The sequence below is a fragment of the Mobula birostris genome, chromosome 22 (genome assembly GCF_030028105.1).
Source record: "Mobula birostris isolate sMobBir1 chromosome 22, sMobBir1.hap1, whole genome shotgun sequence".
In the NCBI taxonomy this organism is placed as follows: domain Eukaryota; kingdom Metazoa; phylum Chordata; class Chondrichthyes; order Myliobatiformes; family Myliobatidae; genus Mobula; species Mobula birostris.
This window is the reverse complement of record NC_092391.1, coordinates 19378158-19404940: the sequence shown is the minus strand read 5'-3', so window position 1 is coordinate 19404940 and position 26783 is coordinate 19378158. Positions and strand designations below refer to the sequence as shown.

Here is a 26783-nt window from a genome sequence, read left to right as displayed (position 1 = left end):
CACTGTATGGAGGAAGTGCCTCCAAGCCTTAACCATCCTCTCAACCTAATGGAAAAGATCCCATGTCGCTATTTTGAAGCTGCGCAGAGGGCTCATCCTTGGGAGTCCTGCCCATGATTTATCTCTCCTACATTAAGAGCAGATTACCATGTTGCTATGTTGGATCTTGCTATGTGTATACAACACTTCAACCAATTTTGTACAGTGCTGGAGACATCATAAATTTGTGAAGAGCCCTGTAGCACATAGACTCTTCCATTAGTTGATTACCTTCAAGGGCTATTTGGTGGTGAGACTCAAAGCCATGCACAAACCCATCCTCACAAACAAAAAGACAGGTCACAATTCAAACTCCAGACCTTCAGCAAGATCACCCACTTACCTGGTAGTGTTGAACCCACTTCTTAAAGCACCTTCCCTCCCTCTCCATCTAACTGCTCCTGGTGATCAGTCTAACTCAATTCCACACATGGTATGGCTGAACTGTTAGCGGACCTGGGATACCTCTAATCTTCATTCACCGTATCCCAACCTCATCCTGGCCTTGTTAAAGTCAGATGCTAGTTTCACTCCTCCATTGGAGCAGGACATCCAAACGATAGAGAAAATAAAAAGCTGATTTTACAAAATCGAGCTTTTTAAACCCTCAGTGAGCTCACCGAGTCAAAACTTCATGCTTCATTTTCCTAGATTGTCTATGCACTGGAAACCAGCAGGCAGGAGGGTTTGTGCTCTGGGATCCCGCAGACAGGAGGAGAATATGATGCTTGCAGCTGCCTTCAAGACAACAGACCCTGAAATGACTGAAAGGTAACTCTGACCCCATCTGATTCGAGATGGGCACCGTTTACTGAGAACTAAATGCATCTGCATTGCTGTGAAGAGTCAGAGAACCCCCTCCCGTTGCTCAATCTTAAATTATTTCAAGTCAGAGCCACAGCCATAATTGCACTGTTAATGCCTGGCTAGAGACCTTACAATATTCCCTGCTCAGGCTGTATGACTAGCAGCATTCATCAGTCCCAACAATTGCTGCCTTGCACAATGCTGGGTCTATGAAAACTAATTTCAGCAACACATTTTGTTCAATAATGTATTGTTATCTTGCTCAGAACAGGCCAGGCAAATAAGTTGAAGGTTTCAAATGAATGCAGCGACATAGAAAGAAATACAAACGGGCTGCAGTTTTTATCCATTCTCACTCCACTGGGGGTGCAGTCCTGGGTCACTATGGAACAGGCACGATAGGAGAAAGAAAGGAATGCTTCCACAATGTGGCCCATTTATCAATAAATACTGCAGTGTTAGGAGGAACAGATCTGCCTTTTTCCCCCCACCATGAATGTGCATAATAGTAATGACAGTGCCTGTATATTCCTGATCTATGATATTGGAGATTGTTTAACAACAACATTTTATCTTAATACTCCCCCCAGAACAGAAAATGGAACTGTTATGATACCGGTGCTCCATTCAGCAACTGAATCAGTGCCGCCCCCTTTGGGAACAGTATCACTATCCCCACTCCCCCGGGTCTTTTCCTTGTTCTTTCCCTTCAACTGCCTTTCAATTAAATCAGTTCCCTGATTAATTCTGTTTCCACCATCTTTGCAGATCACAAGTTCCACCTCTGTGTAAAAAGTTCTTCCTTGCGCTCTCTGTGTTGCCTGGTCCCCGAACGGTACACTAATATAGAGTACAGAAAATACAGAGTATCGAGAAAATTTACAAGCACATTGCCAGGACTTGAGGACCGGAGTTATAGGGAATTAGATTAGGACTTCATTCCCTGGAGCGTACAAGAATGAGAGATTTGATGGAGGTATACAAAATTATGAGGGGCATAGATAGGGTAAATACAAGCAGGCTTTTTTTCCCCTCAGAGGCAGGGTGAGACTACAACCAAAGGTCATGGTTGAAGGGTGAAAGGTGAAATGTTTAATCAGAACAAGATGAGGAACTTCTTCACTCAGAGGGAGGTGAGAATGTGGAATGAGCTGCCAGTGGAAGTGGTAGCTGTAGGTTCAATTTTAACATTTAAGAGAAGGTTGGATAAGTACAGGGACAGAAGGGGTATGGTCTAGGTAAGGTTGATGGGACTAGGCAGAATCATAGTTTGACATGGACTAGGTAGGCCAAAAAGCCTGGCCTGTGCTGTAGTGTTCTATCACTCTAATGGGAGCAGTTTCCCTCCACTTAACCAATCCACATCAGTCATACCCTCGTACACGTGCACATCCTTCGTTACTGTCCAGAAATAATCATCCTTTCTCATCTACCTCACAGAAGTATCGAACACAATGTGATGAGGGCAGGTGATCACAGAGGTAGGCTTTAAGGAAACCCTTACACAAGAACAGGAAAATAATGTGATTAAGGACAGAAATTTTCAGGACCCCAGCTGCTAAAGTCATGGCCTCCTCAGACACGGTGACATAATTCCCTGAGACCAGAATTGGAAAAGATTATTGGAGGACTGGAATAGATGACTGAGATAATGAGGTAAGCAAGCACATAACCTTAATCAAAAGTCATCCAAGATTAATTGTATTATGTGTATCTGAAAGTAACAGCTTTGTATTTGTGTTGTCTCTAGGTGCCTTGTGTACACATTTCTGTGGGCTTGTGAATCAGAACCAAGCCCAAATTGCCCCACCCAGATTTTAGATTGCTCCAACCTAACTCACTGCCTAAATGCTCGCATTATATTATGTCTCTGCAGATTAAAGTACACAGCCTCCTGGCAGCACAATTCATTTCAAAATGGACCACAGCCTCCTTTACATATCCTAAGGTGACAGCAGTAGAACCGAAGCTATTAAAGGCTCACCCTACCCTGCACTATGGGTGACTTGCCTTCACACTCTATACCATTGCAACCAACAATTTCAGATGTTGTGTTGAGGTGAGGCAGTTCATTTGCTGAGCCTCTTTTCTGTGAAGATTCCACTTGTTCTCTTTCCAGCTGATGTGGCAGCAGACAAAAGGGGAGCAGAGTGTAGCAGTTGCTGTTGTTACACGGATCAAAGAGCAAGGAGGAGCAATGCAAATTCTCCATGATCAGAGGGATCAATGCTAATCTCCACAGTCAGACATTCAAAACCTTAAATGAGTGCAAGTCCCATAAATATCCCATTAAAGAACTTTTTAAAAAACATTTTTTAAACTTTATTCATAATTTTAAAAAATTACAAGAATAAATTACAAGGATAAGCCCTTTCATTTTAATACTCCTAGACAATAGATTATATAGAGTTCAATTATGTTTCCTAAAACCGATAGCACTATTGCTGCACACGTGGCCCCACGAAGTGGTACTCCACTACAATAATCGAGGGGCTTCCTCACCCAAACCAGCCCCTCCCTGTCAGTAGCGGAAGAACCTTACACCGTGGTCTTCCTCCACCCCATTATAAAGAGTTGTTCAAATGAGTGTGAACTCAAGTTTATTGGCTTATTAACAGACAAACAACCTAATGGATAATGCCCTCGGCAAGTCTTTTCCCTTTCCCTTTGTCTACAGTAGTGTGAAATTGTACAGCCCATTCCATCTTCCAGCACTGTAGGGCTCTTTCTGCAATGCAATTTCTAATTAGCAATATTACTCAGCCAAGACAGCTAGATTTAGAAGTGAGGAGATGTCACACTGGCAGAGCATGGATGCTCTTCATGGCTTGTCTCAGGGCACGGCATGGAGTGTGTAAGGAAATTGCCCAATAGATTGATAATGGATCTCACCAGCAGAGACCTGGACGGCATAGTTTTACATCCCTCATCTCAATATTATTTATGGTATGTGAAAACAATTTGTATTTATTAGCATCTTTCATGACCTTGGATACACCAAAGAACTTTACACTCCAGAAGTCCTGTAATTTAGAGAAGCATAGCAAATAATTTACATACAGTAAATACTCCCTATCAGCAAATGTTAAGACAATATGAATTAGGGGCGTTGGCTGACAATAAACACAACCGCTCCCAAGAAACAGCAATAGGCCTATATTATCTCAGTGCTTGGACTCCTGGAGACAGCGGTCCTGTTGGAAGCCAGTGTGTGTTTTATCTCTTGCCTAGTGACCAAAAGTGAGCATAGATACAACTGTGACTGGTTCAACACTGAGTTCCAACTTTTCAGACCATCACCTCATTTTTCTATCCAGGAGCAGATGATAGTGATTTGGCTATTTCCATATACATGCTCCAAACACTAAATTTAGACTTTGTGCTCCTATCATTTCTCTTGCATTCCACTTTTCATGTCATTCCTTTTGATTTACCTTACTGGCTTTCCTTCTCATTTAAAGCACATTCTGACGAAACGTTCTCGATCTGATGAGATTCTGTTTTTCTCTCCACCAACGCTGCCCAATCTGCTGACTGTTTCCAGCATTTTCTGTTTTCACATTTTCATTAGTATCTTGCTATTGTATTTATAATCCGTTCCAGCTCATCAATATTGAATGTGATAGCTAGAGGTAAATAGTCAATTCACAAATTCAAGATAATTCATTTCCTTTACAGTGTCTGTGATTGGCTATGCTTCCTTGCCTTTGGCAATAATTATGAGTTAATGGGAGAAGGGGAGCTTCTAAATTATTTACAAGGTTTCAAATCAATGCAAATGGTTAAGTGATAACTATCAACTACAATCCCAAAATATGGACAAAATTAACCCCTCACTACCAAACTCAGTTGTTTCTTACATGTTTTCAGACTTCCTTCCTCCATTATCTTTCCCTGAAGTGTTCTCCACAGTTCTGTAGGTCATGGGATCCAATACCACCCAAGAGATAGTTCAAGCAACACACATCAAAGTTGCTGGTGAACGCAGCAGGCCAGGCAGCATCTCTAGGAAGAGGTACAGTTGACGTTTCAGGCCGAGACCCTTCGTCAGGACACAGTTTCTGGCTGTCAGTTCCAATGGAACCAACTACCTTTGTCGGTAAGACAGATTTCCTTGCAGGTAGATACAAAAAAACTGCCATTGACACAATTTTCAAGATATCCAAAGCTATTCACAACTATGAAGATTTCTCCATCACCCAGCAACACCAGAAAGAAAATGCTCCATTGTTCTTTAAGGGAGCTTTAGTTCACAAATTAGCTACTCTTACTCTCTTTCTTAGAGCGTGACAGTGAGTGTACTTCAAAGTACTCCATTAGCTTTGAAGCACTTTGGGGTATTTTTTTGGTAGTAAATGAAATACAAAACTTGCTTTCATCTCCTTTTTACAATTTTGAACCAGGAGGGATTCAGGTTTGAACATCCAGTTAATAGTCTAGGTGGAGGTTGCAATCCTTCCAATGCCCTGGTTTGAGCTCCCTCGACCAATAGCTAAAAGAAACAAGTGTGCCTGTTTGTTGGCCAAGGCCAGCAGCAGCACCTTGCTGTGCCCCTCCACCATGGCTGAAGAGGTGCCAAGCCTCAAATACCCAGTGACACACTCGATGAACAGCAGTGTGGGCAAAACCCACTCCTACTCAAGGCTGCAGAAGGGAAAAGTAAAGAAAAAGCCCACAAATTTGGGGCAACTATTACTGCAAAATGCACAGAGCAGACAAGCAATCCTTCCTCCTAGTAAAACCAGGGACATCTTTAGAAAAGAGAGAAACTGTTTCTGCTGCTCTAGCAATATCGTTGAAGACTGCTGATTTCCAGTGCATTGCGGCTTCCTCATGCACATTTTTATTTTTAATTCAAGTGTCCTTGAGTTTTTCAAAAGAAAACACACAGACAATGCAGAGGGGATTACATTTCAACTGCTCCCACTGCCAAGACTGCAGAGAGTGCAGCTAGATTTTCCTGCTGGGGGACTCAGCGCGTCTTAAAAATTAATACTGTTCCATCTGGTCTTAAGGTAGCCATACACCAGTGGCTGATTTCACCTCTAGATGTGAACATGGGTCATCCACATCCTTACATTTTCTCCCCTCATTCAACTAGTTGCCTATAGTGTCAGAAATCCTCATTTAACTATGTGGATAAAACGCATGACTGAAAACAGCCATTATATCTAAATTGATCCCAAACTATCCCTGAAAATTGAACCTACAATTCATAAGAAGAGAATCTTCTCTATAGGAATCGCGGAGCTCCGGAACTAAATTACTCTGTGAAAATGCAGTAAGTGGACAGCTGGATAATTACACGTAGCATTTGATTTAGTTACAACCAATTGCCCAGTACGATTTACGAGTTCATTGTGTTCGAGATGTTAACGCTTCAGAAATCTGACTTTCTCGTCAGTAACCGTTCAAAGTCCGACAATGGGGGAAAATACACGTCCCGCTAAACCAGAGATCACGGCTGATAATCCCCCTTTCCTTCCCCCACCTGCGAATGCACACTGGTTTACAGCAAAGAGAGTTAAACATCTGACTGGATGGTGCTAAGTAGCAGTACAGTACCTCATGACACAAGCAGGATACCACTACATAAACAAACACATTGCAGAAATTACTTAGAGCTTCATAGCAACTGCGAGGATGGTTTGGAATGCGCGAGTTAACAAGTGGAAAGTTTTCCTGGGATCACGGAGCTGTTAAGGCGCAGGGGCCACACGGCCCGTGGATTTTATAACAACTTTAGTTATAGCAAACTCCTCAATCCCATTCCTTCGATTTTCCTTATAAATTCTTCTCTCAAATGCCTGAACAATTCCTTTCTGGACGCACTGAGAAATTGTTTCCAGCGCTCTCAAGACCAATTCCAGTGAATTCCTGATCATAATTATATCAAATAAAAGTCGTTGTATTTTCTCTGGACTTTTTTGCCCCGATTTTACATCTGCCTCAGCAATACCTTGAACTACCGACTAATGGGAAGAGTACTGGGGAGTAACCACCCAGCCTACCTCGGTCAGTGGGAGATCGGGATCCAGCTGTGTGAAGCTGCTGAGGACCACGGAGCTGGGGTCTCCAGTCACTTCCAACCTCACGGCATCCCAGATATTCTTCAGACGCCTCGAACTGTCAAACATCTTCTGCCCGCTGACTGCATAGTCATTTTGCAACTCTGGCCACATTAGGTAAACCATGGGAAAGGCTGGTGTCGTCTCCTTTTAAAATGACAAGAAACACGCCATCCCCCTTCGCGTGTCTGAGGCGAATGTAAACACGACGGCTCGAGGGTCCTTCCGCACTCTCTCCACTCACTGACGATGCCAATCTGCGGCTAAACCATAAATGGGACGCGGCAGCCAGTCACAGCAGTGGAACCCGCCCACTCGGGCAGGCCATGATGTCACCGTTGTTCTGCAGCCTCCCAAAAGTGGACTGGATTCCTCAACATTGGATTGGATCAGACATTTAACAATAGAATTTACATGAAAATTAACGTTGATTGAATAAAAGTAGAGTAGCCTTTCTATTCAAATAAAGTGGAAAGTTCTCATTTGAAAAACTCATAATGAATTCTCTATAAGCTGCTACGAATAGTTGAATCAAGCATAGACTCCGTTTCCATCGCAGCTTCAGTGGCCGTGGAATTCAAACTACAGCTCTACGTGATATCCTAAAGAAATTCCGAAACTTTCCAGTGAACCCCTCATCTTAGTGGGCAGCTGGGGGGGGGGGGGGCGGGGAGAAGAATTTAGGTAGTTTGCAGAACTAGTCAAACCAGCAATACAACTGGCCCGTGAGATCGCATTTTAATTGTCCCAGTGCCAGATACAAAAAACAGATAGTACAGTCAGGGCCGAATGATCTGGTGCCGCATCGCAATTAAATGCTGCAAACAGACAAGTACAAAGGCTTGATAACATTTGGGCCACCAGCTGGAGCCTTTGTAGGAAACGAATGAAATCTTAAGGTGCTGCCGACGATGGACAATGAGTGACTGGTCCAGTGAAACGGATCTGCAAATATCTGCTGTTCAAAGCCTTGGTAATAGAATGTACTGTTTTGATGACACAATTGCTGAAAAGGATATTTACTGGTCGCTATATATTTCCTGAATATACTTATTGAAATATTTTTGGAATAAAAACTAATTTGCTTCTGGGCTTGTTTCTATGCTGCAAAACATTGTGACTCAATGAGTCCACCCCGCGTCTTCGACGCAAATACAGATTGGGTTAAAGGAAGCTTCCAGCCAGTGTCACGCCTCTAGGAGGAACCCAAGAGCAGAGACCATGTTGCCATGTGAGCTCTGCTCTGCATTGCTCCAACTTTAAATGAAGAATAAACGAAACGCATCATGTAGATGCTGGAAAATTGAAATAAAAACAGAAACTACCAGGAAAAAGAAACTGAGCAGGTCAAACAGCATCTGTAGAAAGAATTAACGTTTCAGGTCCAGAACTGAGAAATATATAAACAAAAAACTCAAGAAAGAAACAAATCTATCAAAGTAGCAGAGAAGATATGGAGACATTTAATACATGAAACAAAGGAAATTTCTCTGATGCTTTAAATAATGTGGCAGTTAAAATTAAGAAACGAGATTCTGCAGATGGTGGATATCCAGAGACACAGACTAGATTAAGTTTTTTGTCTCGCAAACACGAGGAAAACTGCAGATGCTGGAATTTCAAGCCACACACATAAAAGTTGTTGGTGAATGCAGCAGGCCAGGCAGCATCTCAAGGAAGAGGTACAGCTGACGTTTCGGGCCAAGACCCTTCGTCAGGACCCTGACAAAGGGTTTCAGGGTCTCGGCCCGAAACATCGACCATACCCCTTCCTAGAGATGCTGCCTGGCCTGCTGCATTCACCAGCAACTTTTAAGTTTTTTGTCTGGGTAATTTGTTGCTAGTGTAGCCCATGTAGTATTGTATAGTCTGATTATCCAAAGCAAAGATAAAAAGGATACCATCCAATAAAGTGCTTTTGATATGAAGATTGAAACTCTTAACAGGGTGATTGAAAATCTGAAAAAAAAAGTGGTGCCACAACACTCAATATCAGCAAGACCAAGGAGCTGATTATTGGCTTCAGGTGGAGGAGACCAGAGGCCCATGAGCCAGTCCTTGTTGGGGGAATCAAAGGTGAAGAGGGTCAGTGACCTTAAATTCCTCGGTGTTATCATTTCAGAGGGCCTGTTCTCGGCTCGGCACTTAAGTACAATTACAAAGCCTCCGCTTCCTTAAAGTTTACGAAGATTCAGCTTAGCATCTAGTACTTTGACAAACTTCTATGGATGTCTGGTGGAGGGTATATTGACAGGTTACATCACAGCCTGGTATGGAAACACCAATACCCTTGAATGGAAAATCCTACCAAAGGTTGTGGATACAGGCCCAGTCCATCACAGGTAAAGCCCTCCCCAACGCAGAACAGCAGCATTCAGCATCGGGGACCCCCACCACCCAGGCCATGTTCTCTTCTCACTGCTGCCATCAGGAAGGTAGTAGAGGAGCCTCAGGACTCACACCACCAGGCTCAGGAACCATCAGGTTCTTGAACCAGTGGGATAACCCCATTCAACTTCACTTGCCCCATCACTGAACTGTTCCCACAACCTATGGACTCACTTTCAAGGACTCTTCATCTCATGCACTTGATATTTATTGCTTATTTATTGTTACTATTTTTGCTTTTGTATTTGCACGGTTTACTGTCTTCTGCACATTGGTTATTTGTCCACCCTGTTGGGTGGGGTCTTTCATTGTTTCTGTTATGGTTCCTAGAATTACTGAGTATGCCCCGCAAGAAAACGTGTTTTGATAATAAATTTTCTTTGAAGACACATCAGCCAAATGCATCCAGAAAACTCTCCAAAAAGGCATTGTGTTATAAACCAGATGAACCTTGAGCTTTCTTTAAGAGATACAGGAGATAAGGAACCCAAGGAATCCTGGAATAGTTTCATGGTATCGGTTGGCACTCCACTGCAATAACAAGGGAGTGCCACACTGTTGGGGTGCTAATCTTTGGTTGAGACTTCAAATGAAAGATCTGGTTTGTCACCACACGTATATTAATTGGTTGTCACATTCTCCAAGTTGTACTGGAATATCCTGGGCCAGGGAAGGTGCTGTAAGAATTCTTCTCCCTTTTATTTTCCTTCCCTCTATCTCTAAATTCAATCAGTTGGTGTGGCCAGACTCTCCACACTTGGTTTGCTCATAACCCCATCACTGCTGGGGCACAAGGACGTGAAACAGGCAGTTAGAATTGTTGGAGCCTGCATCCATTCTCATGAGGACCAAGTCAGAGGAATCACATGTGCAGCACAAACCCCTCATGTGTTGCCAGGATTTTCAAACTTGCTGTATTACCCTGCAGCCTCCAGTAACGTAAGATTGATCTCCCCAGACCTGCTGCAAATCGCCAATGGCAGTGGCGTGTGTTTTGAGAAGGTGGGGGACTGATATCAATTTTTTACCCTGAATAATCATGAGCCTCATTGAGGATGTATGCATTTTTATGTAGAATGTAAATTCTCCTGTGTGTACCAGATTCACAGGGAATTGTCAAACTCAATAATGAGTGGGAATCCAAGTGTTTTGACATTCTGACAAGCTAGAAGTGTGACTGGCAGCTACAGCACACGCTGAAGTGCAAGATTATGACAATATCAGATCGTCAGAATGGTCTCCCTCTATTTAGCCCTACCCTGAAGTCATGTGATCGGAAGCTCTGGAATGTTTCCAATTCAGACCTGGCAGCTTTTCATTGCCTTGTTCACTAAATGGCCTGCCCTCTGATGGAAGCCTGGCGATGACTGTCCTTAATTAGATTCACTCATCAGTCCAGCAGGTTTTTTAATGATTAACATTGTTTTCTGTCGCAGTTGGCAGTAGCAGCACACTGCAGGAAGGGAATTGCAGCAGTGTGCAGTGTAAGACCCTGCCAAATGATAACCTCAGGCTTATCGGGGATAGCTTGCACTGGGGCTGTTTTCACAAGGAGGAAGGTCTGTATTCACAGAAAAATGATCTCAGATAAGTGGTAAAATCCAAAATGTTTTACATGAGGTGAGTTGCTCTCAGTGGCCACTCTATTTGGCACAGGAGTGGAACGTGGTGTGGTCTTCAGCTGAGGATGCCCATCCACCTCAAGGTTCGGTGCGTTGTGTGTTCAGAGACGCTCTTCTGCACACCACTGTTATTTGAGTTACTGTCGACTTCCAGTTTGCTTGAACCATTCTGGCCATTCTCCTCTGACCGCTCCCATTTACAATGCGTTTTCATCCACTCACTGGCTGTTTTGTTTGTTGTACCATTCTCTGTAAACCCTAGAGACTGTACTGCATGAAAACCCCAGGTGATCAGCAGCTTCTGTGATAACTCATCATTCGGTCAGGCATCAACAATCTTTCTACAGTCAAAGTCACTTAGATCATATTTCTTCCCCATTCTGATGCTTGGTCTGAACCCCATGATCATGTCTGTATGCTTTAATACATGGAATTGCTGCCACATGATTGGCTGATAAGATATTTGCATTAACGATGTGTACTAGTGAATCTAATAAAGTGGCCAGAGTGTATTATCTGGGAAGCGTGGTGTGAGAGAGTGACGTAAGTAATTGAATGGCAATTTTCGATCAAGAATTCATAATGAACTTGATGGGGAACTGGAATTAGCTTGACCAATTCTTTCAAGGAGCAGGCATCGCTGAAAGAGGCAAATAATCTTTAGTGCTATGTGATGCTACGACTAAAGGACAGACTGGAAGGGCAACACCCAATTGGTAACATCACTTGACTCAACAATGCCGAAAGCAATATCTTTCTTGGATACGTAAGAGACTAGGGACGCTGGAATCTGGAACAACACCCAGTCTGCCGGAGGAACTCAATGGGATGAGCAGCATCAGTTGGAGGGAGAAAAAACTTGAAGCACTTCATTCAAGTGGTCATTTTTCATTGGTGTCAAAATAGCATCAGCAGGCTATTAGTACACAGTTACAAATACAGTCCTGTCATCACTTGATGCACATGCTCTGAACAATAATGTACAGTGAGATAACCCTTCAGAAGCTGGGAATGCTGAGACACCTTTGCTGCCAACTAAATAAGATCAACCAACAGCTCCAACAGAACCTGCATCCTGCCTGACTCATTCGGGGAGGGGGAGGGGGGTAGAGACAGATATTAATGAAATTAGTATTGAGAAGATGAGATGTAGAATCCTTGAAACTGAGTCCACAGATTGTGGGAACAGTTCAGTGATGGGGGTGAGTGAAGTTTAGCAGTTAACTTCCTACCTCTCCAGCATTTCCTACTCACCTCGCTTCGCCCATTGCCTTCTCGCTATCTCCTCCTCCTCCCTCACCTTTTTATTCCGGCCTCTTCCCCCCCCCCCTTCCTTTCCAGTCCTGGAGAAGGGTCTCCGCCCGAGGCGTCGAGCTCAGCTGGTGCAGATCGGTCCAGGGACCTGCTGAGTTCCTCCAGCATTTTGTGTGTGATGCTTTGGATGGAACTACTGCTGTTCACCGTTTTCACTGCTGCTGTATTGATGATTCACTATTTTTCACTATGGTTCAGTGTGGTCCCTATGGTTTTCTGTAGACCAGAACTACTTAATTCTTTTTTCCCCCACTCTGATTCACAATGGTCTAGTACAGTCTGTGTCCACCGCAAGTCAGAATTTCCCAGTACTGTTGATCATTTTTCACAGCTGTTCAGTATGGGCCGGTGCTCTGCTGCTCATGAGGGTTCAATGTGGTTTACTTTGTTTCAGTACGCTTTACTCAGCTTCACTCTACAGCAGAGCTGCTCTTTTCACTATGAACCACCATGCTAACAACTGCCCTCTTAAAATCTGAAGCTTAGTCAATAAATCTGAGTGTGTTGCAGTGGGTCAAATGGCTGTGGCTGATACGCCTACACAGAATTATGCTGACTGGATGACTTTGTTTGACCCCCTCTCGATGCTGTTTAAAATATAAAATGGTCACCTTATTATTTTTGATCTCTGTCCCGCTCGCTCTTTCTCCACCCTGAGGAGGAGCCGATCAGCGAAGACTATGCTGAAGAGTCAGCTGGGTATAGAGTGGCCCAGGGACTTGATGACCTTCCTTCTGTGGTCTAACTCAGTAACTGGCCTGCTTCCAGCCCCTCCCCCTACCACAGCTGCCACAATCAGTTTTAATCCATGGGGAACTATGAGTTTGAACAAGTGTTTGACTAATACCACTCCGCAGCACTCCTCCATTACAAGCACATAACATCATCAATCACCAGTGTGCTATCACTGTGGCCTGTGGCCAGCTATCGACTGAGTGAACAGAAAATGCTGTAAGTGGCAGCAATGGAAGGAAAGCCTTATGTAATCATGACAGAGAGAAACTGTTTCCATTGGCAGAGGGGTCAAGAATCAGAGAATGAAGGTTATTGTCAACAGAGTCAAAAGTGACACGAGGAACCATTTCTTCCCCCCTCTAGAGCCAGGATAGTAATGAAGACAGGTTGAATTGTTGCATTAAGTGGTTAATAATTTATGGAGCTATGGAGGAGAGGGAGGAGGGAACCAGATGGATTTCTCTTACACAGAGTTACTACAGGCAATGGACTGAATTGTTTCCTAACATGTTACAAGTATTCGGCACCTCTTCACAGTTGACTAGGAGATTCCTCATGCACCTTCATTACAGGGGGTGAAGCAGTAGTTTACCTGTTTCTCATGCTGATATTCACTCACCTAAGAGATGGTGCTGGTGCTCAGCTCATCTGGTTACAATCTCTAAGAGAAACTTATAATGTTTTGCTAGTTATGGTTATTAGCAACCTATAAGTGTTTGCAATGTTTTGGCTGGTTACTGTGTATTGACAGATAACAAAATTGACCATGCTTTGCTAGTTACTGGCATTGATAATTGTCAAGAACTATTACAAGTTACAAGGAAAGTTAATCATGCTGAGAGAGTGTCCCAGCAAAACATGGTTGATGACAACGAATCAAAGACAAGTCGAAAGACTGACCAATCTTGACAACAATACCCTGAGAGCTATTACCTACCTGGGATGCAAAATGGCAAGAGGCCAAGACAAAGAGAGATATGTTCAGAATCAGGAAAATCCAATCTGTTGTATGCCATGCTGAACATCAGCTGGGTGACTAAATATGTTCTGTACTAAAAGATATGGATCCTCCACAGCAATGCTCTCAATGTTTTGTAAATGTTGCTCAAAATGGGAAAAGCTGACAGGTTTGAGATCTTCCAAAACAAGTGTACAAGGAGGAGCTCAGAATTTCCTGGCTGAGAAAAATCTCAAAAATTAGGGTTGGATTAAAGATAAAAATGGTATGAAGGAACAGCTGTGACAACAACATAAGACTATAAGACATACGAGCAGAATTAGGCCATTGGCCCAGCAAATCTGCTCCGCCATTTCATTACGGCTGATCCATTTTTATCAGCTGCACTGCTTAGAACACAACACATCAGGGAGGAATCATCCCCAGGGAAAAAGGTGAAGAATAGAAGGAGATGAAGACATATGACTGAGTCTCAAGCAGGCCACAGACTAGCTACTTGGTGCCGTTCCAAAGGAAGCCTATATAACATTTGAGATACAAACAAGATTGGATGCTTACGCATCATTTCCCTCAGTTCATTCTGAGCAAAACTAAAACGCGACTAAGTAGTTTTCCAATAAACTACTTTACAATTCAGGAGGAAGTCTTAGCATTATGTTTTAGGGATATTTTCAATGAGTGAATCCCCTAAGCAGAGGAAGGGGATTCCCATAAACCCAAGAGATTAGAAAAAATAACACAAAGATTCCCCTAACCAACTAACTGAAGAATCAGGAACAGTCTCAGGTTTAACAAATAATGCCTTCAATAACATCACATGGAGAAATTACGGGAAGTGCTACAAATGGCCATAGCCTTCCTGAGCCAGATGGGAAGCCAGCCAGAGACCACATAGATCTCTGTACAGTACAGTAACCCTTGCAGGAGATCACTAGCTAGAAGCCAACTGCAATTCCTTGCTAAAAGTTCAGCATGGGTAACTTCACTCACCCCAACACAACCTATGAACTCAGTTTCATGAACCGTACATTTCATGCTTCCGGTACTATCTATATATTTGTTAGTTTTTTTTGTTTACACAGTTTGTTTTACTTGCACATTGGTTGTTTGTCAGTGTGTAATTTTTTCATTGATTCTATTGCATTTCTTTGTTCTACTGTGAATGGCTGCAAGAAATTGAATCTCAAGTTTGTAAATGGTCACTTATACAGACTTTGATATAAAAAAAATTACTTTGAACTTCCTAGTCCTGCTGTGGGTATCGACCATAGCTCAGTAAGCAATACAGAACCCTTTCCCTAACCCCCCCCCCCACCAACACCCCAGGCCAGGCCAACACTTAAGGGTTCAAATCCCAAGAAAGAATTAAATTAGTGTGATAATGCAGGAGGTGTAGTCCTTCTATATGGTCAATAATGATCACATGTTGCTGCTATTGCAGTAATTACACTTAAAACAATACTCTTCTGATATCCTGAGATAATGCACGGCAGAACACATGCACTTTCCTGATTAAATAGAAATACATCAGCAATACCAAGAAAAAGCCAAGATTCTCATAATGACTTTTCCTAGAGGTATTAATTCAAAATCTGAAGTTCCATTTGTAATTCCCTGTACAGTAATACATTGATACAAACAGTTTGTGCACCTTTGCAGCCTCTTTAAGTGTTCTGATTGATATTACAGAGAAGGTCATTTGGACATTGTTAACAATCACCAGAGAAAGAGACTTTGGCAGCTCGGTCTGCATTAGTTCCCAGCGAACAGTCTGTGACCATAAAATAAACAATTTGACAGCATAGCAGCTTGCCATCTCTTCCCTACTTTATTCTTGATGATAAGAGATTAGAACTAAAAAACACCACTAAATCAGTGATCATACATATTGGGCACGATTCAACATCAGGAAAACCTATTGGCGGGAGTTTGTTATATAAGAGACTGGTGGTAAAGACCGGTGGTGGTAAAACCACTGCTGGTGTTAATGTCTAAAATACAGGATAATGCATGCCTAGAACTGTCAGCTCGACTTGCTTTGCACTTATGACTGTACGGCTAAGCACAATTCCAATGCCTTATTCAAGTTTGCTGATCTTTAGGCTGAATCAAAGGTGGTGACGAATCAGCTTACAGGAAGGATTGAAAATCTGTCTGAGTGGTGCCACAACTACAACATCTCACTCAATGTCAGCAAGACCAAGAAGCTGATTATTGCCGAGGAGGAGGAAACCGGTGGTCCATTGGCCAGTCTTCATCGGGGGATCAGAGGTGGAGGGTTTCAGCATTTTAAATTCCTCAGCGTTACCATTTCAGAGGATCTGTCCTCCTCCCAGCATGTAAGTGCAATTACGAACGAAGCACAGCAGCACCTCTACTTAGAAGTTTGCGAAGATTCAGCATGACCTCTAAGACTTTGACAAATTTCAATAGAGAGTATAGGTGGAGAGTATATTAACTGGTTGCATCATGGCCTGTTATGGAGACACCAATACCCTTGAATGGAAAATGCTGCAAAAAGTAGTGGATAGCGCCCAGTCCATCATGGGTAAAGCCCTCCTCACCATTGAGTGCATTGACACGGAGCTTTATTGCAGGAAAGCAGTACCCATCATCAGGAACCCCATCACCAAGGTTATGCTCTCTTCTCATTGCTGTCATCAGGAAGGTGGTACATGAGCCTCAGGACTCACACCACCAGTTTCAGGAATAGTTATTACCCCTCAACTACCAGGCTCTTGAACCAGAGATGATAATTTCACTCCATTTCACTTGCCCAGTCACTGAACTGTTCCCACAACCTATGGACTCACTTACAAAGAATCTTCATCTCATGTTCTCTATATTTGTTACTTATTTATTACTATTATTATTATTTCTGTTTTTTTCTTTCTGTATTTGCAGTTTGTTGTCTTTTGCACACTGGTTGTCCACCCCGTTGGTGTGGTCTTTCATTGATTCTATTATGGTTAATGGATTTATTGAGTATGCCTGTAAGAACGTGAATCTTATATCTGTGCACATATATGTACTTTGATAATAAATTTACTTTGAACTTTGAACACGATGGTAATGCAAAAGGACAACATTTGAGGGGTAATGTTACAGACAGGACAACACAGAAGTGGCAACACATTACATAGTGGCCAACATAGACAGAAATATGTCCCTTGTAGGTTAAAATGATGGGACTATGTTATAAGCAAGGCAAGACAAGGGTGGCAATGTGTAATGTGCAGGGCAACAGAAATGTGGGTGTATGTTGCACTGAGATCAATAAAAAGGTAGCAGGTAACCCCAAGCTCTAGAGCAGGGGTCCCAACCTTTTTTATACCATGGACACCTACCATTAACTGAGGGGTCCATGGACTCCAGGTAGGGAACTCTGCTCTGGAGTGATTTACATGAAGTAAAAAATTAAAGTTTAATTTGTTAAACACCCATCCTGTGATATGATAACTCTTGAAATACTTCCATGTCAATCTATCAGAGGTTTGGCACAATATCGTGCTGGAGCGTTCTATGTTCTATTAGGGAATGAAAGCTATTTCTGTTCCATAAATTCAGTGTCAACATCATTAGGAGTAATCAGTTCAGTGTCAGCCTTCTGCTCTCATCCAACAACATGCCTTGGCCACTAGTACAAAATGGCAAACACTACTGCATGACCTTACTTTCAAATTTAGGGCAATTTTCCATTGTCGGCTGGCAATTAATGAGTTAAGGCTTCTGAAACTCATTTCACACAGGACTCTTATACCCAACTTTTTCTGGACTGAATTCAATCCAAGCCCAAGGAGAAGTGGCATTGTGTTCACCCTTGGCACTAGCCCTCTCTCTGAAAATGCAATCTTAATTACTGTTTTAGAAAATAATCTTGATGAGTCAGCAATGGTGGCAGATTGAGCTAATGACAAGAAGCAACATGCAAAGGTCAATGGTGGTTGGTGTACGATGTTAAATCATGAACCTAATGTCTGGTGGTTTGGACAATTCATCTGGGGTCACAAATTCAAATCCTACTAATGGCAACTTGGGAATTTAATCCAATTAATTTAATAGATCTGATTTTAAAAGAAAAAGGGTAATCTCAGAAGTTTAAAACTGTGAAAGCACAGAACTTTATAAATACTCATCTGGTTCACTAGTAATCCTTTGGAGAAAATCTTCAGTCTAACCCAGTACAGATTTTGTGCGACTCCAAAACCATAAAATGGCAGAAAAAAGACCTGAACACTGGATGAAATCAGTAGGTCAAGCGGCATCTGTGGTGGCAAAAGGTGCATGGAGATGTTTAAGATTGAAACCCTGAAGCAGGGTATTGATCCAAAACATCAACATACACCTTTGCCTCATCATATGCTGCTTGACCTGCTGAATTCTTCTAGCAATCAACTTCTTTTTTTCTCTCTCTCTAGATTCAAACATCTGTAATCTTACTAGCCCTATTAAAGTGACCAAGCCAACTACTGAGAGCATTTTTACCTAAAAATGGACTCTTGAATTAAGGTAGAGGACTGGATACAGCCAACAAATTTCATCCCTTAAAGGATGTTTGGAAATACTACAATTTTCAAAAGTACACAAAGTTTTATGGTCACTATTTCTAGTACTGGATTTATAAAACCAAATATAATTAGCATGGTGGGAGTTGAATACACAATGGATTACTAGTCCAAGCAATTTAGCAGCTAACAAAAAAATCCCCAAAATTCTTGGATGTGGGAGAAACAGAGAATTTAAATATTGTTTTACATAAGATTTTCTATAAATAAAGTGTCTTTGTTTATTATTTCAAATAACCAGCTATCCTATAGTGTCTTGGGTCAGTGGATGCAAGCAAGATATTGAGACAGATTCCTGTAAGGTACTTTTTCATTACTTAGGCTGGAATCGTCTGTGGTTCAGCCGAACCCAATGAGGATTGGCTTCATGGACATGATATTGATTTTGCTTTGAAGCTATTGAGACTCTGGTGCAACCATAGTCTGAATATTTCAATCTATACTCCTGAATAGCCATTAGACAAATCCTCCTTGGCTGCCATGCTGAAACTGTATTCACTCATGGCAAAATAAAAAGATCAAAAAGCTGTCTTCTCTCAAGTTTTTGTACATAAGGTGGTGGCATGATGGGCTGTTAATGTGTTCGATACGGACTTTAAGTGTCTCTGCTTGTTCGCACATTCCCTCTTTGATTGCATAAGTTTTCTTCAGGTACTTTAAGTTTTTTCACTTCGTGTCCCAAAGACATGCTGAGAGGTTCATTGGGCCACAATACATTACCCTTTGGTGTAGGTTAATGCCAAAAGAATCAAAAAGGGAGTTGATGGTTCACAAATATTTAAATTTTATGAGTACAAAAATCAAAGAGAGCGGGAATGGCACCATTGGGATTACTTCCACATGAGGGGTGAGGAGCGAGGGGCAGAGGCATTCTATCTTGTCTTAATGAACATGTCACAGGTGGCCAGAGGCAGCTCCCAACCTACTTCCACATCCTTACAGGCATCCAACTGCATATTGCAGGCAAGGTTTAAGGATGGCTCGCTTGCTCTCAGCCGCCTTATTCAGCCAGTACCACTGTGGTTTTGACTCCCAGTTACTGGATGGCATCACTGTTCAAATTCTGCCTTATACAAGGTCCTCAAATCTTTTCATTGGGTTCTCCCCTAGCACACTTGGAAATGTCTGTTAATTGGCAGAGGTGTCCTTTGGACCTTTACAAAACACACAGGCATTCTCCCACCTACTATGGCACTTCCCTTTAACTCAGGGGTTCTCAACCTGGGGTCCATGGAACCTCTTGGTTAATGGCAGGGGTCCATGGCATAAAAAAGGTTGGAAACCCCTGATTTAACTGTTGCTCTTCCATTAAACTTCCTACTTTAAGTGTAATAAATGTAATTAGATTCCGACATTAATCACTGATGTTGTCTCCTAGCTCTAATGTTTCATTGATATGGGTCCTAAAAGAAGAAGGGCTGTTCTATTCTGATAAGCTGCCCATGGCCACACATTGTTTCTGAACCCTTCCAAAGCACCAGTGGTGTCACTCAAATGTTAGCCAAGTGTCCAAATCCTTCCCAAGAGACTAGAGTTACAAATGCAGTCTGACACTACAGTGCAATTCAGTGGAAGCTGCTACACTCCCTGGTATCTCGGTCAATTATTCTTTTCTTATTTGCATGTTCTAAGCACCAGAGTTGGCAATTACCCTTTTGTTGCTCCACAAGTATTTCATTCTGGCTTTGAGGTGTTCTGAAGGTGTGATTGAAACTATATCCATATTTGATACCCTGCAGCTGATATCTACAAACAGTGGGAGACAGAAACATGCGCGTGGGAGCCCTCTTTAGAGTCAGTGCCCAGGAGGAATGACCATGCTGTGCCTTATCATCTCTTTAGTGTTCTGTAGACTCTCTCACTGATAGCAGGAAACTAAACATTCACCCAGTACAACCATTCCTCCGGGATCTACACAATTATAAACGGAATCCTCTGAAAATATCACAACAAATGCCGTCATTACAGGCTCTCCACAATCTGTTACTTCTTATCATAGTTAGAAAAGGGTGGGGTTCTGGGGGTTCCTGAGCTCAGGATTGGAAGGATGTGGGGGCGTCAAGTCAGATGTTATTGTTCAGCTTCATCACCCCTCCCCCACTGCTATATTTACAAGTATCTGTGTGAGGCAGAAAGAATATCAAACAGCTTAGCTGGCTCACCACAGTCTGCGATAAACAGCACAATTATTCTTGCTAACTTCATATTTGCTACAAGATAAGATACGACCTAGGAAACAGCTCGTTGGGCACAGGCAAGTTTCCAAGGAGAAAAGGAGGATACTCCTCTGACACGCTGGCTAAACCAAGTGGCTTGCTTATTGCTGTGCAGGGGAAAATAACTTCAGTGTGTGGCAGCCACACGACCTCACGTTAGACATTAGAGAAAGCCAGCCCCTCGGTGAATGAGAAATAAGTCAGGCATAGAAAAAATACTGCAAGGACTTGGCTGAGGGCCAGGAGCATAACACTTTCTCTGTAAGGAGAAACTGATGAAACTGGAAGTCTTTAAGGTCTGAAGGGTTTCCTGTTATTCTCTCAGAGCCTTTGGAGAAAATCTTTGATTTAATAAAAACACTTTAGAGTGCCACGGTGACTGCTGCCTTACAACTACAGTGTTCTGTCGTTTCTCTCGGATAACTGAAAACTAAACGTTAAAACGGCAGAATCATGCCTCCTGGGATCAGTGTGGTGGTTACACATTCTCCGTGTTCCTTCTGATTATTTTCTCCCAATTGCTCAGCTTTCTTCCCAGAGCCCAAACATTTACAGGTTAGCCGCTATATTGCCCTTGGTATTTAGGTATTTAAGACAGTGGTATAAAATGTTGGTGAGGCCAAATTTGGAGACTTGTGGGCAGTTTTGGTCACCTACCTAAAGGAAAAATGTAAATAAGGTTGAAAGAGTGCACAGAAAATTTACAAGGATGTTGCCAGGACTGGAGGACCGGAGTTATAAGGAAAGATTGAATAGGTTAGGACTTTATTCCTTGGAACGAAGATTGAGAGGAAATTTGATAGAGGTATACAAAATTATGAGGGGTATAGACAGGGTCAATACAGGCAGGCTTTTTCCACTGCAGTTGGGTGGGACTACAACCAGAGGTCATGGGTTAAGGGTGAAAGTTAAGGGGACCATGAGGAGAAACTTCTTCCCTTAGAGGATCGTGAGAGAGTGGAATGAGCAGCAGGCGAAAGTGGTGCATTCCAGCTTGATTTCAATGTTTAAGCAAAACTTGAATAGGTACATGGATGGTAGGGCTATAGAGTGCTATAGTCCCGGTGCAGGTCGATGGGAAAAGGCAGTTTAAAAGGTTTCAACATGGAGAAGATGGGCCAAAAGGCCTGTTTCCGTGCGGTACTTTTCTATGACACTATGACAGCGGTAGAATCCAGGGATTATTAATGGGTATGGAGTGGGGGTGGTACTTTTCTATGACAGCGGTAGAATCCGGGGATTATTAATGGGTATGCAGAGGGTGTGGTGGATTAAACGGAATATTTGTAGAATCAGTATAATGGATACTTGATGGGCCAAAGGACCTGTTTTGTGTGCAGTATAATTCTATCACTCAGTGCATTAGAAAATTGGCGGGAGGAGAAGATGGCGACGCGCCGCGCGTGCGCAGCTCTCCGGTGAAAATGATATCATATCTGTTAAATAGGGGCTGTGGACAATTCTGATTTGATGGAGAATGGACGTGAAAGCACAGAGGAACATCTGGAGAAATTTCTGAAACGTCCGTTCGCTGCTGTCGTTACTGTGTGGTTGTGAATCTTTTGGAGGGTAGGCCTCAAAATCCCTGGCCTTGCCTGCTTTTGGCAACCGAGAAGGAGGGTGAATCGTTCGGACAGAGATGGCGCTCAGTACTCGGTGTCGGAGAGCTGATCAGAGCTCGAAGTTTTCAGATGACTCAGAGTCGGATTGTGGTCAGCATGGCAGGGAGAGTCTTTCTTCCTTCTCCCGTCTGCGTGAGATGTGGGACATTTGAGAAACTTTGAACTTTACTGTGCTCACGGACTTCTTCATCAAGTTATGGTATTGTGCACTGTTGTAACTATATGTTATAATTATGTGGTTTTGTCAGTTTTTTCAGTCTTGGTTTGTCCTGTGTTTTGTGATATCACACCAGAGGAAATAATATATCATTTCTTAATGCATGCAGTACTAAATGACAATAAAGGAGGACTATGTGTCTTCATAATCAGAATCAGAATCATAACATAAAAGAATATGGAGCAGACAACGACCGTGAACCCTTTGTAATTCAATAAGATGGTTGATCTACTAGCCTTTGCTCCACTGTCTTGCCCTGTAACATTCAGCTCATCGATAGTTCAGAAGCTTCTCTTACATTGACAATGTCCAGTGACAGCACCTACAGCAACCCTCAGAGGATTGAAATTCAAAGGTTGAGGGAATCAACATCAGAAAGCAATCCCTCTCTTCCTTGCAGCATTCGATTCTTTAGGCTGTGAGCTTACTTGTTTTACCTGAGACTTACCTTCTGTTCTACTATGTCCAATTTTGCACCCGTCTCTTCTTTTCAATGACCCACTGCCTTTGGATCACTTTAGCAAGACATTCCAATTGTTTTCTGCTACAATGAACCCTGGCCTCCTCCTGTGTTGCATAAATCTCATGTTTAAGGATTACAAACAAGGGAAAATCTGCAAATGCCGGAAATCCAAGCAATACACATAACATACTAGAGGAACTCAGCAGGCCAGGTATCTATGGAAAAGAATAGACAGTCAATGTTTCAGGCAGAGAACCTTCATCAGAACTGAAGCCTGCTGGGTTCTTCCAGCATTTGTGTGCTATGCTCAAGGATTAAATGGAATTCCCCAAAATGTCTGTGTTAAATCAGCTTTCTTACAGAGATGTTGCGCCAATTATAATTGCTATGGGCCATTTCAGCACACACATTAACGAGTAATTCTAGGGAGGTTCCAGTGAAGGGGTTTTCAGCTCTCCTATAATGAGTTACTGGAAACTGAAATCATTCTGTTGCAGAGGCAGAAGAACTAGGCAAATTCTAGCCAAACAGAAGAGAAAGTTGACTTCCTGCTTATCTTGGCCCAAAGCTAGACCAGTCAAGAATCACAGAACCAGCACATTAGCTTGCACTCATCCCTTTGGTGTTGAAGAACCTCTTGCTCTTGCAATGGTTTTTTATTTTATAACACTATATCCCATTTCTTTATGAAATTTACAATCAATTTTATTTGCACTACTCTTTGAGACATTTTATCTAGCTCACCAACTTCTCTGCAAAAAAGAATCCTGATCTATTTTCTGATTCTTTTGCCAAGTTTCCAAAATCTGTGACTCCTCCTAGAAACAATTTTTCATAAACAACTCTCAAATTTACTCACAGTTTTTGAGCATTTAAATTAAATCTCTTCTCAACCATCTTTGCTCTATAAAGAACATCTCCTGCTTAGATTTAAAGATCATAATTAATAGAATTAGCTGATGTCCTAGTCAATATTTACTCCTTGGTCATCATCAGTCATGATTGGGAGCTTGCTATGATTTCCAAGTTTCCCATATTACCATGGTAACTGTTTTTCATAAGCAGTGAGCTTTGGGAGGTTCAAGGTACTGAAAGACACAATGTAAATACAAGTTCTTTCTCAATTTTTCCACATACATCCAAGGTGAATTTTTGAGAAATATTTGAGAAGATCATCCGGATCTCTTCCTGCCATTACAGACATTTACACCACACGCTGCATCCGTAAAGCAAACAGCATTATGAAGGACCCCGCGTACCCCTCATACAAACTCTTCTCCCTCCTGCCATCTGGCAAAAGGCACCGAAGTATTCAGGCTCTCACAACCAGACTATGTAACAGTTTCTTCCCCCAAGCCATCAGACTCCTCAATACCCAGAGCCTGGACTGACACCAACCTACTGCCCTCTACTGTGCCTATTGTCTTGTTTATTATTTATTGTAATGCCTGCACTGTTTTGTGCACTTTATGCAGTCCTCGATAGGTCTGTAGTCTAGTGTAGTTTTGTGTTGTTTTACGTAGTTCAGTGTAGTTTTTGTATTGTTCATGTAGCACCATGGTCCTGAAAAACATGGTCTTGTTTTTACTGTGTACTGTACCAGCAGTTATGGTCAAAATGACAATGAAAAATGACTTGACTTGGTAGAGGAGGGGAATTGAACTTTACTATTCAAAGATTTGTGATATGGTCTCGTCTCTTAAAATATACACCAGTGTTATGGGGTGGGGCAAGGTGGGGTGTAGGAGGATCAATAGGGAAACATTCTGGCAGGTTATAACAGTTCCCCCAATCCTGCTCCTCTTCAGACAGAGATATGGCTTGTGATGCTTAAGTATCTATGCGTTCACTGTAAAGAACAGGGAAGGCATCAGTTTAACCTCTCAGACAAAGGACAACTTAGGTTATCTACAATATTGTTCTGGTGACAGAATTAACTTAGGTAATGCCCTGGTTCACACTTTTACTGTTCTGCTGTATGGATTTCACTTTGGCAGCTCTGTAAGAGCAGTCTGTTCAGTTTTCATGCTTGTTTGGGTTACTGTTGAAGATAAGAATAGGAGAAATGTGTGCCATCCAATTAGGATAGTCGGATTAAGGGGAGGTTACACTGGTGAGGGGCACCAAGGTTGGGCTTGGGACTTTTGTTCGAGAGGAGATGAAGAAAGAAGACGCTGGGGAGAGCCGGTCGTAACATACGATCTGGTGGGAGACCCGTTTGTGCGAGATGGATTGCCAGCGATGTTCGGAAGGTGAGGTGTGCTTTCACATTGACCGAAGGCCCAGCGCGCGAGTGACAGAAGTTCAAGATCAGCTCCAACTTGTGCACATTTGACTGTTTAATTAGAATGGGCCCTTTTCTTTTTGTTATTCTTCACTGACCCTTCAGTTAAGAATCATAAATATAATTCCTTTAATCGTATGCAGTGTACTGTCTGTTATCTCGTGGCATTAAATTGTAACAGGGTAACAAGGGACAGCATCCACACAAACTGGGGTTTGGGGTGGGATTCAGCATGCTTCAATCTCATGAGTTTGGCGAGGCCGGAGGTTACTTCCCTAGGCTTAGACAGCCAAGGAAATCAGGGTGTTTCACTTATATTTTGTGTTTAAATGGTTGAATTGTGGCTTAACGCCCAGGCCTCTGATTCAGAGGCAACAGGGCTAACCACTGAAACATGGTCAGCACTCAGCTGATAAGAGGTGAGCTGGAGGCAAAACAAACATCTCTACCCCTGCTACATGCTCTGTTCTGTGTGCTTTTTCACTTTTTTCCTGTTCAGATGCCCTGTTTCTTTGCATGCTGTCTCAGAGACATCCTTTCTAGCCCTGTTGGTAGAATTAACACTCAACAGTGTATAACAAGACGAGAAACAAAGATTTGGACTGAACAGTTAAGGAGATTTCACTCTCACAAATAGCACAATCTCCTAGGCTATGTAATCTCTCTCCAAAAAATCTGTTTAACAATTTCAATTCCCAATTAAGAAGTTCCCAATCTAGGCCCATTCTTTTCTAAAATAAATTATTAATTCTTTCTGTTCTACCTTTCCTCTCTCAATCCTGATAGTCTTGGAGAATTGCTGAATGTAGTACCAGGGCAATCTGCTGCCAGGGATAAAACATACACAGGTAGCATCTTTGAAGAGGAATGATACTTTGAGTCTGGTCCAGCAAACTATTTGACCACAAGATGAGAACCAGCATTACATCAGAAGCTCCACATACTTTCACCAAGGAGAAAATAACAATCATTTGCCATCTAGAGTCTTCTTCTGTAACTCCATTGGACCTTTTCCTCATACTTCATTTTGTTCCTCTGTTGAACACGTTTCACCTGATAAAGTTCGAGAAAGGTATAAAATCATATATTTATTGAAACGTTTTATTAAGAAAGAAGCCATTCTGCCCACTGAGTCCATACTGGCTCATTCAAAAATGCCATTGATCCCATTGCTTTACTCTTTCCCCAGAGCCCTGCAAATCCTTCTCTCCAGATTGCCAAATCAAAACCCTTTTGAAGGGGCAAACACGAGGAATTCTGCAGATGCTGGAAATTCAAGCAACACACATCAAAGTTGCTGGTGAACGCAGCAGGCCAGGCAGCATCTGTAGGAAGAGGTACAGTCGACATTTCCAGCCGAGACCCTTCGTCAGGACTAACTCAAAGAAGAGCTAGTAAGAGATTTGAAAGTGGGAGAGGGAGGGGGAAGATCCAAAATGATAGGAGAAGACAGGAGGGGGAGGGATGGAGCCAAGAGCTGGATAG

At 42.4% G+C, this 26783-nt stretch overlaps 1 protein-coding gene across 4 annotated transcripts in view; it reads right to left on the bottom strand.

Moving 5' to 3' along the window:
* LOC140186225 (ral guanine nucleotide dissociation stimulator-like) overlaps window positions 1-26783 on the bottom strand; it is a 155614-nt gene that overhangs the window by 40305 nt on the left and 88526 nt on the right. For 2 of the 4 annotated variants that reach the window (XM_072240221.1, XM_072240224.1), the window contains exon 1: window positions 6858-7158. The exons of the other annotated variants lie outside the window; for them this stretch is intronic. In XM_072240221.1, the coding sequence (XP_072096322.1) occupies window positions 6858-7040 (183 nt within the window). In that variant the 5' untranslated portion in view covers window positions 7041-7158. Of the gene's footprint in view, window positions 1-6857; window positions 7159-26783 lie in introns of those variants that run through there. 4 annotated transcript variants of the gene reach the window in all.